This window comes from Babesia bigemina, scaffold Bbigscaff_56283 (genome assembly GCF_000981445.1).
Source record: "Babesia bigemina genome assembly Bbig001, scaffold Bbigscaff_56283".
Classification (NCBI taxonomy): Eukaryota; Apicomplexa; class Aconoidasida; order Piroplasmida; family Babesiidae; genus Babesia; species Babesia bigemina.
In genome coordinates, this window is record NW_012236942.1 from 1,362 (window position 1) to 15,470 (window position 14,109).

General features: G+C 46.3%; 2 protein-coding genes across 2 annotated transcripts; both read left to right on the forward strand.

Annotated features, from left to right (window-relative positions):
• Window positions 1–644: 644 nt before the first annotated feature.
• Window positions 645–4,952, forward strand: BBBOND_0000330 (hypothetical protein, conserved; the record flags this gene model as incomplete). Its single annotated transcript, XM_012914880.1, has 1 exon — window positions 645–4,952. The coding sequence occupies one exon, from the start codon at window positions 645–647 to the stop codon at window positions 4,950–4,952; it is 4,308 nt and encodes a 1,435-aa protein (XP_012770334.1).
• Window positions 4,953–6,556: 1,604 nt separating this feature from the next.
• Window positions 6,557–11,647, forward strand: BBBOND_0000340 (hypothetical protein, conserved; the record flags this gene model as incomplete). Its single annotated transcript, XM_012914881.1, has 1 exon — window positions 6,557–11,647. The coding sequence occupies one exon, from the start codon at window positions 6,557–6,559 to the stop codon at window positions 11,645–11,647; it is 5,091 nt and encodes a 1,696-aa protein (XP_012770335.1).
• Between the last annotated feature and the right edge of the window lie 2,462 nt (window positions 11,648–14,109).

A 14,109-nucleotide genomic window follows, 5' to 3' on the forward strand; every position in this document is an offset into this window, starting at 1 on the left:
CTCTACATCCTTCGAATTACCTCGTCTTAATACCGCTATGACCTCTTTAAACCATAGCAATAACTTGTGCCTTGTCATCCTTCCCTACCCTTCTGGCTGAGTCCATCGACTGGTTGATCCAGGTTAGGCATGGGAATGGTGAGGGTGACAATGGTCTTGGTGAGTTGGCCAAAGCTTTGAAAAAGTTGATTGATGAGGCTATAACTAACGCTACTAACTCCCTCCAAGCCGAAAAATCTAAACTGGAATGCCCTGTTAAGTATAAGGGAAATGAGTCCACTTGCCAGTATTATGATAGGCTGATTAAGGAAGCCAAGGACGCTAAAAATTCTGTTCATCCTAAAACTCAAATTCCAATAACTGAACTTGAAAAACAAAAACAACGCTGCCAAAATAACCACACTTATTACCGTGACGGTTCCAAGCAGAAAGCCTATGATGAAATTACTGAGCGTCAGAAACAACTTGATGATCTTAAAGATAAGCTTGAAACATTTACTAAAAGTCTCGAAACTAAAGATAATAATCTTTTAACGCATTTATGTGACGGCCTTCAGACTTTTCTTGGCTTCAACTCTGACTCCAAAGGCTACGACGGCACTGGGATTGTGTACTCTGACTTGGACAGGCTGTGTGACGGGGTGATGGGATTTCTGAGTGGTGTTCTCAGTAACATCCACAAGCATTTAGGGCAGCATAAAGGAGAAATAAACAATGCAATTACGTCACTTGAGACCAATAAACACGCCGGTAAAAAAGGTTTTAGTGTTGCGATTGTGAAGGTGGTCGAAGGGGTGGGGGGGTATAATGATAAGGTGAGGGAGAGTAATGAGAGAATTAGGAAAACGATAGAAACGTTAACTGATGCTATCGTAAAAATGGAAAAAGTTCTTTCCGGGATCATCAATCATGATCACGTTAGTAAGATTGAGTCCACTGTTAGTGATGTAATCAAAGATGCCAAGGAGTATGCTGTAGGCATCTTGCAAATAAATCGAGATATAGAAGATCTCCAACCTGATCTAAAAGGGAAAATAAACAACGCAGCGGATAACATAAATTATCAGCGCTGGATTCTCAGTCAAGCGTATGAGACGCAAAAGAGTCAGTGGACAACAATCACAGGTTTGGTCAGTCAACAACTTAATGCTGCTGTAGAACGGATTAATGAAGAAACATCAGGAAAAATTAGTGTTGTTAAAAGTCGATTAATTTTAAAAATGGACGATCTTAGAAACAAAATTTGGGATGTCAATAATACACTTAAAGGCCATATTTCCCAGCTGAGTTCCTGGATAGAAAAGGCTCAAATCGCAGTTGATGAAGCATTGCGAAAAGTCACGCAAATTGTAAACGAAGCTAGTGGTAACTCCAGCACAGCTCATAAGTGCAAACTCGTTGAAGCTGCTGTAAAGTTACAAGATAAGGCTTTGACACTACACGGAGCTTACGAGGCTGCGAAATCGGCGTTGCCGAAATTGGCAAATAAGATTAGTAATGCTGTTAAAGGGTTAGACGATGCAATTATGAAGGATCTAGAAGGATTGGAAAAGAGTATTAACATGGAGTTGGCTGCCTATGTCAAGGAGCAGATTGAAACTGTATTGAAGGCCATTCAGGCATCTGATGCTTCCAAAGGAGGTGGTCTTATTAATGCCGGCAGTGGTGTTGAAGCTTTGAAAAACGTGAGCGCATTGAAAGAGGCCCTTGACTCAACGCAAGAAGAATTGAGCAAAAACATAGAATTCGCGTTAGACGTGCTCAAAGATACCGCTGGCTCAAAAACCTGGAAAGCTGACGAATCTAATCCCGTTCTGAAGAACCTCACAGCTGATCTTGAGAGTGCAGTTGGATCCGCGATGACTGCGTATGTCAAAGGTAGCGATGAGTTACGAAATAAAATGGTAGATTACCAAAAACATATAACGTCTGCGCTTACTCCGGCAATAGGCGAAATCACACAAAAAGCCCTGGAACCTATTACGAGCGCAATATCTAGTAAGAGTGCTACTGACAGTGATATCACTAAAACTGCAACTGAATTAACAGGAACTCATCTCAAACAACTCTGCGTTAGTATTATCAATGCCGCATCTATAGACTCAGGTAGTGTCAGAGGAAAATTGGAAAAGCTGACTGAATATATTGCAAAAGATAAGCATAATATGGATGACACTCTACAGAAACTCCAAAATGATTTTAACACATTGCAATCCGGTAAGCTGAATTCGCTTATTGAAGAAGCTCAGCAAATCATTCAATATGCATCTGAACAAAGCAATGCGATTATAAAACGCCTTAACGCTCACGTCGCATTCCAAATTAATAACGCTCGAGATACTATCACAAACACTATCACAACGAATTATGTCCTATCGCTGAAATCACTGGTTCAAGAGGTAGCAACAAAAATAAACGTTGAACTTCATCACCTCCCTGAGATGATAATTGCGGATGCGACCAAAAAATACAAAGGTTTCATGAAGCTGCTACATAGAAAAATTAACGAAAATCAATTAGATGTTGCCATTCCCGACGACTCAAACCTATATCATTTGTCCTTCAATGCTCAACAGTTTTTCGCTGCTCTACTGTACTCGGTGAACAATGATAGAAGCATTTTACCCTCTCCGAGAAACATTTTGGAGTTGAAAAGCAAAGTTCATAACCTTGTCACCTCCCTCTCCACCTTCAACCGCCACTTCCGTTCCAACCTCTCCTCCCTTTCCTCCCTCCTCGGTTCCATCCGCCCCGCATCCTACGCCGACGACAGCAACCCCCTGCTCGAGTGTCTCAAAAAGGGCGTGCAGAGGATGTGCGATGAGCTCGACAAGGCGTACGTGAGCGTGTATGATAGTGAGACTTTCGGTGCTGAGCTCGTCGAAAAGAATAAAGTAACGCCGTATGGCACTCAGTTGTCCAAGGTGTTCCTGTCCATCTTGGAGATATACAACGAAGATTTGAGGTACTTGAAAAATCGTACCATCCACAAGTGGTCAACAAGTAGAATATATGCTGGTAGCAGTTTAGGCACATTTTTGCAAAATAGCGGCTACGGCGTGTCCAACAATGAGACCGAGCAGAATGGTCACTTGGACAAGAATGCCAACGGTACAAAGATCATGAGTCTACTTGTAGGCGAAAATTACGGTCACGTTTACCACAAGAATAAGAATTACAAATTCCAGCTTGAGAACCTATACGACTGCCTTACGACTTATTACCGCATTCGTCACATCTCCACTGCAGGGTCGAAGAAGTCGCCGTGTAATATCTACGAAATGCTCTGCTGGCTTACGAGTCTGCAATACAGTTCAGTATATCTCAACTTTATATCCGATGAGTTTAGTGACTTGTTCGATAAGCGGGAAAATAAAATCGCCGGAACCAATGAGGTCGACGGTATCTCATTCGAGGACCAAACTGCTAACAAGTTGGCAGCATACCCACAGAATATCACGTATACAGAAGTACATAATGCTATCGTACATGTAACTTCGCTGGCACCCGTTCTTCTCACCAGCATCGTCGGGTATGGAAACGAGTATACTACGTACGCCGTTGACTTCTATTGTAATACGCATAATTTCGCATACCCTTCATCGAGCGTTGACTGCCTGAACACGTTAATTGAACATCTCCGTAGAATTGTACCAGTTTTCCAATTCTTGCTTACCCGATGTGGCTTTGCCGCTAAGTACCACGGTTGGTCGGACTGTACGTATGGCAGAGATGTGAAATCATCAACGTGGCCATGTAATGAGCACTCAAAGACTGAAGTTGAGTGCCAATCGACATCGCCTCTTCAATCCTTCCTACGTGACTGCCTACCCGGTCACTTGCCTCATGAGCTCACTTCCACTGGCTGCAAATCGGAATGTAAGACGTGTCCCAAAAGCCTACCCGGTGCGCCATGTATAACACCACTTGGGTTCAGAGGCTTCACTGGAAGCAAGAAGACAGGCAAAGAGCTATGTAAAGTGCTGACCAAATTCCTCGGTAACGGGGTCGCTTCGTGCCTCTTTGGCCTTATTCCTAAACCGCCCTCAACATTGTCGCAACACTTTGCTTTTACGATGTCACTTGTCAGGAATTGGCAATCAAACGGCACGCATTCTCTTAAAACAAATATTGAAGCCGCCGTCACGGAGCAATCTATTCGTCTTTTTGAACAACCCAGCGATCTCACAGCTGCGCTACGTAACGCGTACGGTGACGTACGGAGCAGCCATAAGCGTGAAAGCCATCCAGAGGCAAAAAATGCAGACCTCTGTACGCTGTCTACGTCAACGTCATGTACATATGCTAGTAGCGATAAGCTGCACTGCGGTCCATATCTTTCAACTCTGTGCTTGGAAGAATATCGTTACTTCGCCGATAAACATTGTAACTTATACCTCTCATGGGCAGTGTACCTCCCATGGACATTCTACGGTTATCTTAAAGCCCTGCTACAAGCCTTTTGCAGCATATCTTGCCAAGACTGGGGATGTTCGAAATGCATCCATGGAGTCAAATGTAAGAAAGGACAGCACGGTGTCGACAACTGCCAGTGCCGTGGACTTGTTGAATGCCGTGGCGTACAAAGCACTTTCTACAATTACGGATTCACGTTTGGCAATCCTGAAACACTTCTAGCAAAAGAAGGTAAAAAATATTGCCATCATTTCCATCAACAGCTGAAGTCGGTGCTTGAATCGCAGTATTTCGCAAAACTATTTGAGGAGTGCGATAATTTCCTCTGGATCATCAGGCAGCCGTTCATATGGATGAACGTCGCACTCTGGTCGCTGTCCCTCTTCTACCTCATCTGCGTGATGGTTGGCAGACTGGACGTGCTCCACATACGCTCACACCTGAGGATACCGTCGTCGCACAGCATAACGGCGCAATCATTGTTGGCTGCAGCGCAAGTCGGAAGGCTTGCCAAGATATCGTATCTACAACCGTAATTGTATTCACGTTTGTAATTCACATAAACTCACGTAATAACTCACCTACTCACCTAACCGACAAACGTAGTCTAATGTCTCGAATTACTCTAGCAGTAACCTGTGAACTAAATAGCGTTGAGATTAAGTGATGAGTGATAGACGAAGCAACGTGTTGACCTAGCAACCAGGTGAAGTGCTAACCTAGCACCCAGGCAACGTGTTGAGCTAGCACCCAGGCAACGTGCTAAGCTGGCACCCAGGCAAAGTGCTAAGCTAGCACCCAGGCAACGTGCTAAGCTGGCACCCAGGCAAAGTGCTAAGCTAGCAACCAGGCAAAGTGTTAACCTAGCACCCAGGCAACGTGTCAACCTAGCAACCAGGCAAAGTGCTAAGCTAGCACACAGGCTACGTGCTAAGCTAGCACCCAGGCAAAGTGCTAACCTAGCAAACAGGCTAAGTTGATGCTTACTGTAGCGATGACATGGTCACGGCAGCGATGACATGGTCACGGCAGCGATGACATGGTCACGGCAGCGATGACATGGTCACGGCAGCGATGACATGGTCACGGCAGCGATGACATGGTTAAGGCAGCGATGACATGGACACGGCAGCGATGACATGGTCACGGCAGCGATGACATGGTGACCTAAGTGGTGATTATTATCCACTCTACATCGCCCCTTAACCCACTCTACATCGCCCCTTAACCCACTCTACATCGCTCCTTTACCCACTCTACATCGCTCCTTAACCCACTCTACACCGCCCCTTTATCCACTCTACATCGCCCCTTTACCCACCCTTCATCGCCCCTTTACCCACTCTACATCGCCCCTTTACCCACTCTGCATCGCTCCTTAACCCACTCTACATCGCCCCTTATCCACTCTACATCGCCCCTTATCCACTCTACATCGCTCCCTTATCCACTCCACATCGCTCCCTTATCCACTCTACATCGCTTGAATTACCTCGCCATAATACCGCTATGACCTCTCTAAACCATCGTAATCACTTGTGCCTTGACACCCTTCCCTACCCTTCTGACTGAGTCCATCGACTGGTTGATCCAGGTTAGGTATGGGAATGGTGAGAATGGTAAGGGTCTTGGTGAGTTGTCTCAAGCTTTGAAAAAGTTGATTGAGGAGGCTATTGAGAAGGCTGAGAAGTCCCTTAATGCCGAAAAATCTAAGCTTTCTTGCCCCTTCAAATACTCTGATAAAGAGACTTACTGTCAGTACTACGAGAAGCAGATTAAGCACTGTGATGAAGAACTTAATAAACTTCAATCTCAACAACCTAAAAAACCTAATAATGATTACGATAAAAACATTCTAACAACCACCAAAAAACGTTGCGATGATGCTAAAAAAGCCTGTATTAATGCTCACAAAAAACATCCTCCATCTGCTGCCATAAAGGACATTGAGTCCAAGTTGGAGCAGGTTAAAAAGCTTGGAGAGAGTCTTAAAGGATTGACTGAAAATGACAATTGTAAAAATCTCCTTGTTAATTTATGTGACGGCCTTCAGACTTTCCTCGGCTTCAACTCTGAGACCAAAGGCTACGACGGCAGTGGGATTGTGTACTCCGACCTTGACAGGCTGTGCGACGGGGTGATGGCGTTTTTGCTTAGCTGCCTGGAGGGAAGTATAGACCTATTAAAACATTACAATCCTGATATAGTAAATACAATTCACGCTTTAAAATCTTCAATAGGCAAGGGGCTTGGCGTTTCGGGATTTGCGCAGGCCATTGGGAAGGTTAAGAGCGGACTGCAGGGGTATGAGGAGGGGATGACGGCAAGAACTGAGGGAGTTAAATCTGAATTAAGTTCACTTAGCAGCACTATTAACAGACAAAAAACTGAATTTAATAATATGCATAATAGTAAATTAGTTCAGCAGTTGTCCGTTGTGTCCACTAAGGCCTCTGAGTACTGGAATAAGGTCATCGGTGTTGAGCTGGCGAATTCAGACTTAGATGAGAGCCTCGGACATAAGTTATTGCCAGCGATTAATTTGGTGAAACAGGCGGTAAAAACCCTGAAAGATGTTTCCGAAGATAAAGCCGTTACGTCACAAGCTGGGATTGTCGACACTACGTTGGAAGCGAAGAAAAGAGAGATAGTTGCACTTGTTGGAAGTCATTCAGATAATGTGCAGAAAGCATTGAAAGCTGAGTTCATAAAGGTAGGTGACAATATAAGCCGCTTGTGTCACGTGAGAGATGAGAATTTCGCGTTAATGAAAGCGGCTATTGAGTTCACCCAACAAGAAGTAAGGGTCTCCATAGAGAGCTTCACCGATGAATACAGAAAAGAGATCACGAAGTCCTTCGACAATTTAAGAATTCAAATGATGTCCATTGATCCATTGAAGGATTCGGGTTCAACGCTTAAATGTCTTCTTGAACAGGATGTTCTGACTATTAAATCCAAAGTGCTCGAGATAGGTAATCAGCTCAGTAGACACGTATCGAATTTAGAAGCTAGAATTGGCAAAGCTGATAGTTTCGTTGATACTGCGTTGGAGAGGGTGAACGAGATTCTTAGGGAGGTTGAAGAGGATACTGGACCAAATGCTAAACCGATTAAAGATGCATCCAAGGACATCACAGACCATGCTGAAACGTTACATGGGAGGTTTGAAGCAATGAAAGGCAAATATGAGACTATTTATAAAATCATCCATGGTGACAATACTGGTACAGAAAGCGTGTTGATGAAACTCAAGACGCTCAAAAAGCAGATTAGTGTGCCTCATTCGATGGACGCATTCACTGGAGGTGGTGACTGGGGTGTGAACCACGAAATCAAAGAGCTAACAAGCAGAATAAGTAACAATGTTAAGGGGTATGTTAGCACATTGGTTGAAGCCCTTGAGGTGGGCGTGAATGAGGCAGCGACGAGTGATCCTCTTGGTGATGGACTTGGTATAAAAGGCATTGAAGCTCTGAGTAGACACGTTGCCGAACATTTGGATGAGCTGGGAATGTTTGGCAGACGGCTAAATGAGGCTCTCCCAGCGGTGGTTGCCAAAGGCCCAAGTAGTGAACTTGCTACCGATCTGGAAACATTCCTCTATGTGTTCAAAGACGCGAAAGCGAATTGGAGTACAACGAAACCGCCACTCTCTGATATGTTTAGAGATCTCCAAGAAGAGTTTAGCACTAAGGCGATTGCCGGCGTCAATGACAATCAAGTAAAAGATCTTATAGTGGCTGCGGTCAACAAAGGTATCGAAAGGCTTCAATCGGCGTTGGAAATTCCAGTCATCAAAGAGATGGAGAAGGTTCATAAGATTTCGGACATGCATAAATATTTCGCAAATTCAGCTGTGCAAAACTTGAAAGAAAAGGCTACTGTAGTTTCCTCCTCCCTCAATGCTATGTGCGCAGCTGTTAAGAAAATGGCAGGACAGGAGGCTAAGGGTTTGCAAAACGTTTTAAACACGCTGAAAAACGAGGCGATTAGTAAGCAGAGAAAACATTCCGAAAGCCTTGGCGAACTGCAACAACAACTTAGCAGATTTCAGAAGGAACAATTGTCCGATCAAGAAAGCGGTCAAATTCAGAATGCTATTGCTAACGTCGTAAAAACAATTAATGAAGATCTTGAAAAGTTACCAGGCGCTGTGGACAATGCGCAAAAAGAGGCAGAGAAGTTAATGACTCAATTGCAAGACGATATAAATGTCATTCGAAATGAGATAAATACGATAAATGATAAGGTGAACGCTGCGGAAAAGGTTCTAACTTCATCGATCGATGCTCTGAGCAGGGCTTATATACATGCCGAAAACACATCGATGAGAGCCGTGCTATCACTTCGAAAGACCCTCATCCAAATGGTTAACTCCGCCTTCTCCGCCCTCACCCACCAAGTCCAATCCCTCTTCGCGAAGCAGAAGCAGGCCGACCTGTCCGCGCTGGAGGGCGTTGTCACGGCGCAGTTGCAGGAGATTGAGAGGGTTATTCAGGCGGATAGGGGGAGCGGGGTGAAGGGGTATTTGGGGAAGATGAAGGAGAGTATCACAGACATCTTAGACAATCCCGCTCCTGCTCCTTTAGTACATAGCGATACATCTATTCTGTCTGTTAAATTGAAGTCTAACTTCGAACCTCTTCTTGAGTACGTAATAGAGCAAATATCTTCCGCCTCCCCCTCTGCAGTTTCAAAAGTTTATACGGTTGAAGGCCTGAAAAGTAAGCTCACCACTCTCTTGGAGAAACTTGCCGAGTCCAAGCATTTCGACGATAGATTCTCCAGCAATTTGCACTCCCTTAATGATGCTCTGGATACATTCAAACCGCCGAAATACGATAATGGAAAGAACCCATTGCTGCTAGACATCCTGAGAGATAGTATGAGGGCTCTGTCCGAGCAGCTTGGTTATGCCTACATCAACACGTACGACGGGCATCCGAAAATGGACCTTACGAAACTGGTGTTAACTAAAACAGCCCCTCCGCCTAAAGTGAATGAATCAAGTAAAGCGGGCGAACAAGTGTTAACTCCGGCTGGTGAAAAGCTGTCTAAGGTGTGCCTTACTGCACTTGATATCTTGTTTCATGATCTGGAAGAATTAAGACAAGCGTTGCGAGCTGACGATGATTGGAAAACAAAGAAAGTATGTCTGATCGAATTGTCGAACGGTAAGAAACATATGAGCGCACTTGGACTCTGGCTCAGTAACAATGGCTTCGTGGTGTCGGATAATTCCAACAAGCAAAACGGCGAGTTGGACAAGAGATGTGATGGTAAGAAACTCATGCAAGTATTGACCGGAAGTAAGACACACGTATTCGCTGGAGAGAACAATACAACTGGTGCACTTGAAACGCTGCATTACTATCTCATTACATATTACAAAGCGAACCACTTCCGCCATATTCCGTCGCCCAAAGCCCCGTGCAGCATTTACCAGATGTTAGAGTGGCTGTGCGGATTATACTACAATCCGATGTTCGGGAAGCTTGTAGACGGCTTTGAGGCACTGTTTGATCGGAAGACGCACAAGTTAGATGTCGCATTGCCAGAGGAAATGAATGACGTCGTTCAATCGCCTCTCAAAGCGAATCACCTAACCACTACGCTCCGTTCTGTCTGCTTCCAATCCGAAACGGTATTAGTCGGCATCCTTGGGCACGGTCACGCTGACGGTGTATACTCCACTGACTTTCATATAAACACGGATGACTTGCTGTATCCGACGGACTTTAACACTTTAGTCTGCCTCTTATTCGACATCTTGAAATGCCTACAGCAACAACTGTACTTCCTATATGAACAGTGTTGTCATCCAACAGACGTCAGCGGTTGGTCGGAGTGCTGGTATGGCCAGGGTATTGCCGGCTCAGGCTGGCAGTGCAATGACCTTCAGTGTCATAACCAAAAATGCAACCAAACAGCTGACCAAAAGCGTGACCAAATACATAACCAAAGCGGTGATCAACATCCTGAATGCGGCTTAAAATCGCCTCTTCAGTCTTTCCTCGAAGACGGTTTGCAAGGCTTCTTACCGCATAATGTGTCAGCCAGGGGGCCTAAAATGTCATGCTCAAGTTGTTCTAGAGCACCACCTGGTACTCCATGTAAGACACCGATGGGATTCCCAGCAATAGGCATCGCAGCATCCCATCGGAAAACTGGTCATCATTTGAGCGATGTGCTTGTTGACTTTTGTGGCGGCGCAGGGTCTCCTCTCACGAAGCTGTGCAGCCTATTTAACTGTATTCTCCCCAGCGCTCCCAAAACGCTTGGTGACATGTTCTCATTTTACTACTATCTCCTACACGACTGGGACGACGCCAATGGAAATGGTAACAAGCATAAGAAAATCGCATTTGATGAACAAGTTAGCAAAGCCTACTTCAACGACGAATACAATCTCGGCGACATATCTCTGCTGTTTAAATACACGAAGCACGCAGCTTTTGTTCATGTACCAACCAACGAAGTGGAGAGTTTATATCATTACAGCGGCAACCTCTGTAGTATATACAACCCTGCCGATGAGTGTTACGTCACCGGCAGAACATGTGGCGCCTATATGACACCGTTGTCTTTGGAGGTATATTCCACATTGACCTCTAAAAATGCGGGTGGCTACCTGTCGTGGATTCTCTACCTTACCGAAACGTTCTACAACTTACTATGCCAGCTCTACAAAAGATGCGAAGATAGTTGCGCCGGTAGGAGTAGGAAATGCCGTGTCGCCGGTTGTGTCCAAGGCGGTTGCAAAGTTGCCGCGGTTGATACTCTGGACACTAAAAAGCATGGTGAGTCGTGCAACTCAATCGTTCAATGCCAAAATACATTACCGACATTATTCACGTACGGCTTCACATATGGCGACAGGATATCACTAAACGGAAATGTTGATGACAAATGCGTTCCTAAGAGGAGATGCAAGGATTTCATCGAACAACTCGGCAGAGTATGCTCCGACAAATCGGTACTTGCTAAGCTAATACATGAGACCATTCCCAATTTCATGTGGGCCATCAGAAGCAAATTCTTCTGGACCACCGTCGCCCTCTGGCTCCTCTCTTTATTGTACCTCATCCACATCATGGTCATCCGCCTAGACCTGCTCCACATCAAATCGCATCTACATAGTCCATCATCACATCGCATAGCTGCGCAATCGCTGTTAGCTGCTGCACGCGTTAACAAGCTTAACAGGGTGTTTTATCTGCAACCATAATCGTACTCACGTGTTTACTATCCACACTCACCTAGCATCACCTACTCACCTAACAAATGAATTGTGCTTTAATCTGTTGTATCACTCATTAATCGTTGTATGTGATTGTGTAGTAGTTAACTAAAGTGCTGACCAATGCCATGACCAAAGTGCTGACCAAGGTGCTGACCAAAGTGGTGACCTATGTGCTGACCAAAGCCATGACCAAAGTGCTGACCAATGCCATGCCCAACCTGGTGACCAATGTGCTGACCAAGGTGCTGACCTATGTGCTGACCAAGCACCTGACCAAGTTGATGTTCACGGCAGCGATGAAATGGTCACGGCAGCGATGACATGGTCACGGCAGCGATGACATGGTCACGGCAGCGATGACATGGTCACGGCAGCGATGACATGGTCACGGCAGCGATGACATGGTTACAGCAGCGATGACATGGTTACCAAGTTAGTGGTCACGGCAGCGGTGACATGGTTAGGCAGCGATGTCATGGTTACGGCAGCGATGACATGGTCACGGCAGCGATGAGATGGTCACGGCAGCGATGACATGGTTATGGTTACGGCAGCGATGACATGGTTATGGTTACGGCAGCGATGACATGGTTATGGTCACGGCAGCGATGAGATGGTCACGGCAGCGATGATGAGGTCACGGCAGCGATTACATGGTCACGGCAGCGATGACATGGTCACGGCAGCGATGACATGGTCACGGCAGCGATGACATGGTTACGGCAGCGATGACATGGTCACGGCAGCGATGAGATGGTCACGGCAGCGATGATGAGGTCACGGCAGCGATTACATGGTCACGGCAGCGATGACATGGTCACGGCAGCGATGACATGGTTACGGCAGCGATGACATGGTCACGGCAGCGATGAGATGGTCACGGCAGCGATGACATGGTCACGGCAGCGATGATGAGGTCACGGCAGCGATTACATGGTCACGGCAGCGATGACATGGTTATGGCAGCGATGACATGGTCACGGCAGCGATGAGATGGTCACGGCAGCGATGACATGGTCACGGCAGCGATGACATGGTCACGGCAGCGATGACATGGTTATGGTTACGGCAGCGATGACATGGTTATGGTCACGGCAGCGATGACATGGTAACGGCAGCGATGACATGGTCACGGCAGCGATGACATGGTTACGGCAGCGGTGACATGGTTAGGCAGCGGTGACATGGTCACGGCAGCGATGACAAGGTCACGGCAGCGATGTCATGGTTACGGCAGCGATGACAAGGTCACGGCAGCGATGACATGGTTACAGCAGCGATGACATGGTTACAGCAGCGATGACATGGTTACCAAGTTAGTGGTCACGGCAGCGATGACATGGTCACGGCAGCGATGACATGGTCACGGCAGCGATGACATGGTTACAGCAGCGATGACATGGTTACCAAGTTAGTGGTCACGGCAGCGGTGACATGGTCACGGCAGCGATGACTTGGTCACGGCAGCGATGACATGGTCACGGCAGCGATGACATGGTTACGGCAGCGATGACATGGTCACGGCAGCGATGAGATGGTCACGGCAGCGATGACATGGTTATGGTCACGGCAGCGATGAGATGGTCACGGCAGCGATGACAGTGGTGACCAAAGTGGTGATTATTACCCACTCTACATCGCCCCTTTAACCACTCTACATCGCCCCTTTAACCACTCCACATCGCTCCTTTATCCACTCTACATCGCTCCCTAACCCACTCTACATCGCCCCTTTATCCACTCTACATCGCCCCTTTACCCACTCTACATCGCTCCCTAACCCACTCTACATCGCCCCTTAACTTCCTCTAATCGCTCCCTAACCCACTCTACATCGCCCCTTTACCCACTCCACATCGCTCCCTAATCCACTCTTCATCGCTCCCTAACTCACTCCACATCGCTCCCTAACTCACTCCACATCGCTCCTTAACCCACTCCACATCGCTCCTTACCCACTCTACATCGCTCCCTAACCCACTCCACATCGCTCCCTAACCCACTCTACGTCGCCCCTTTACCCACTCTACATCGCTCCCTAACCCACTCTACATCGCCCCTTTATCCACTCCACATCGCTCCTTATCCACTCCACATCCGCCGAATCACCTCGCCATATTACCGCTATGACCTCTATTAACCATCCTAATAACTTGTGCCTTGTCACCCTTCACTTCCCTTCTTCCACCTCTTGCCACTGCCATGTCCCATCATGTTCACCTTAACTCCAAATCTCTCGAATTACTTCGCCTTATTAATGCTATGACCTCTGTAAACCTTAATAATAACTTGTTGATGCCGACCATTCTCTTACTGATGATGCTACTAAGAAAGCCTTGAAGGACATTGAGTCCAAGCTCATTAGCCTTGGTCACCTTGCTGGTCAACTTGGAGGATTTGTTGGTGAGAGTGAGAGTGTTAAGAAAGCCGTTAAGAAGGCTATATCG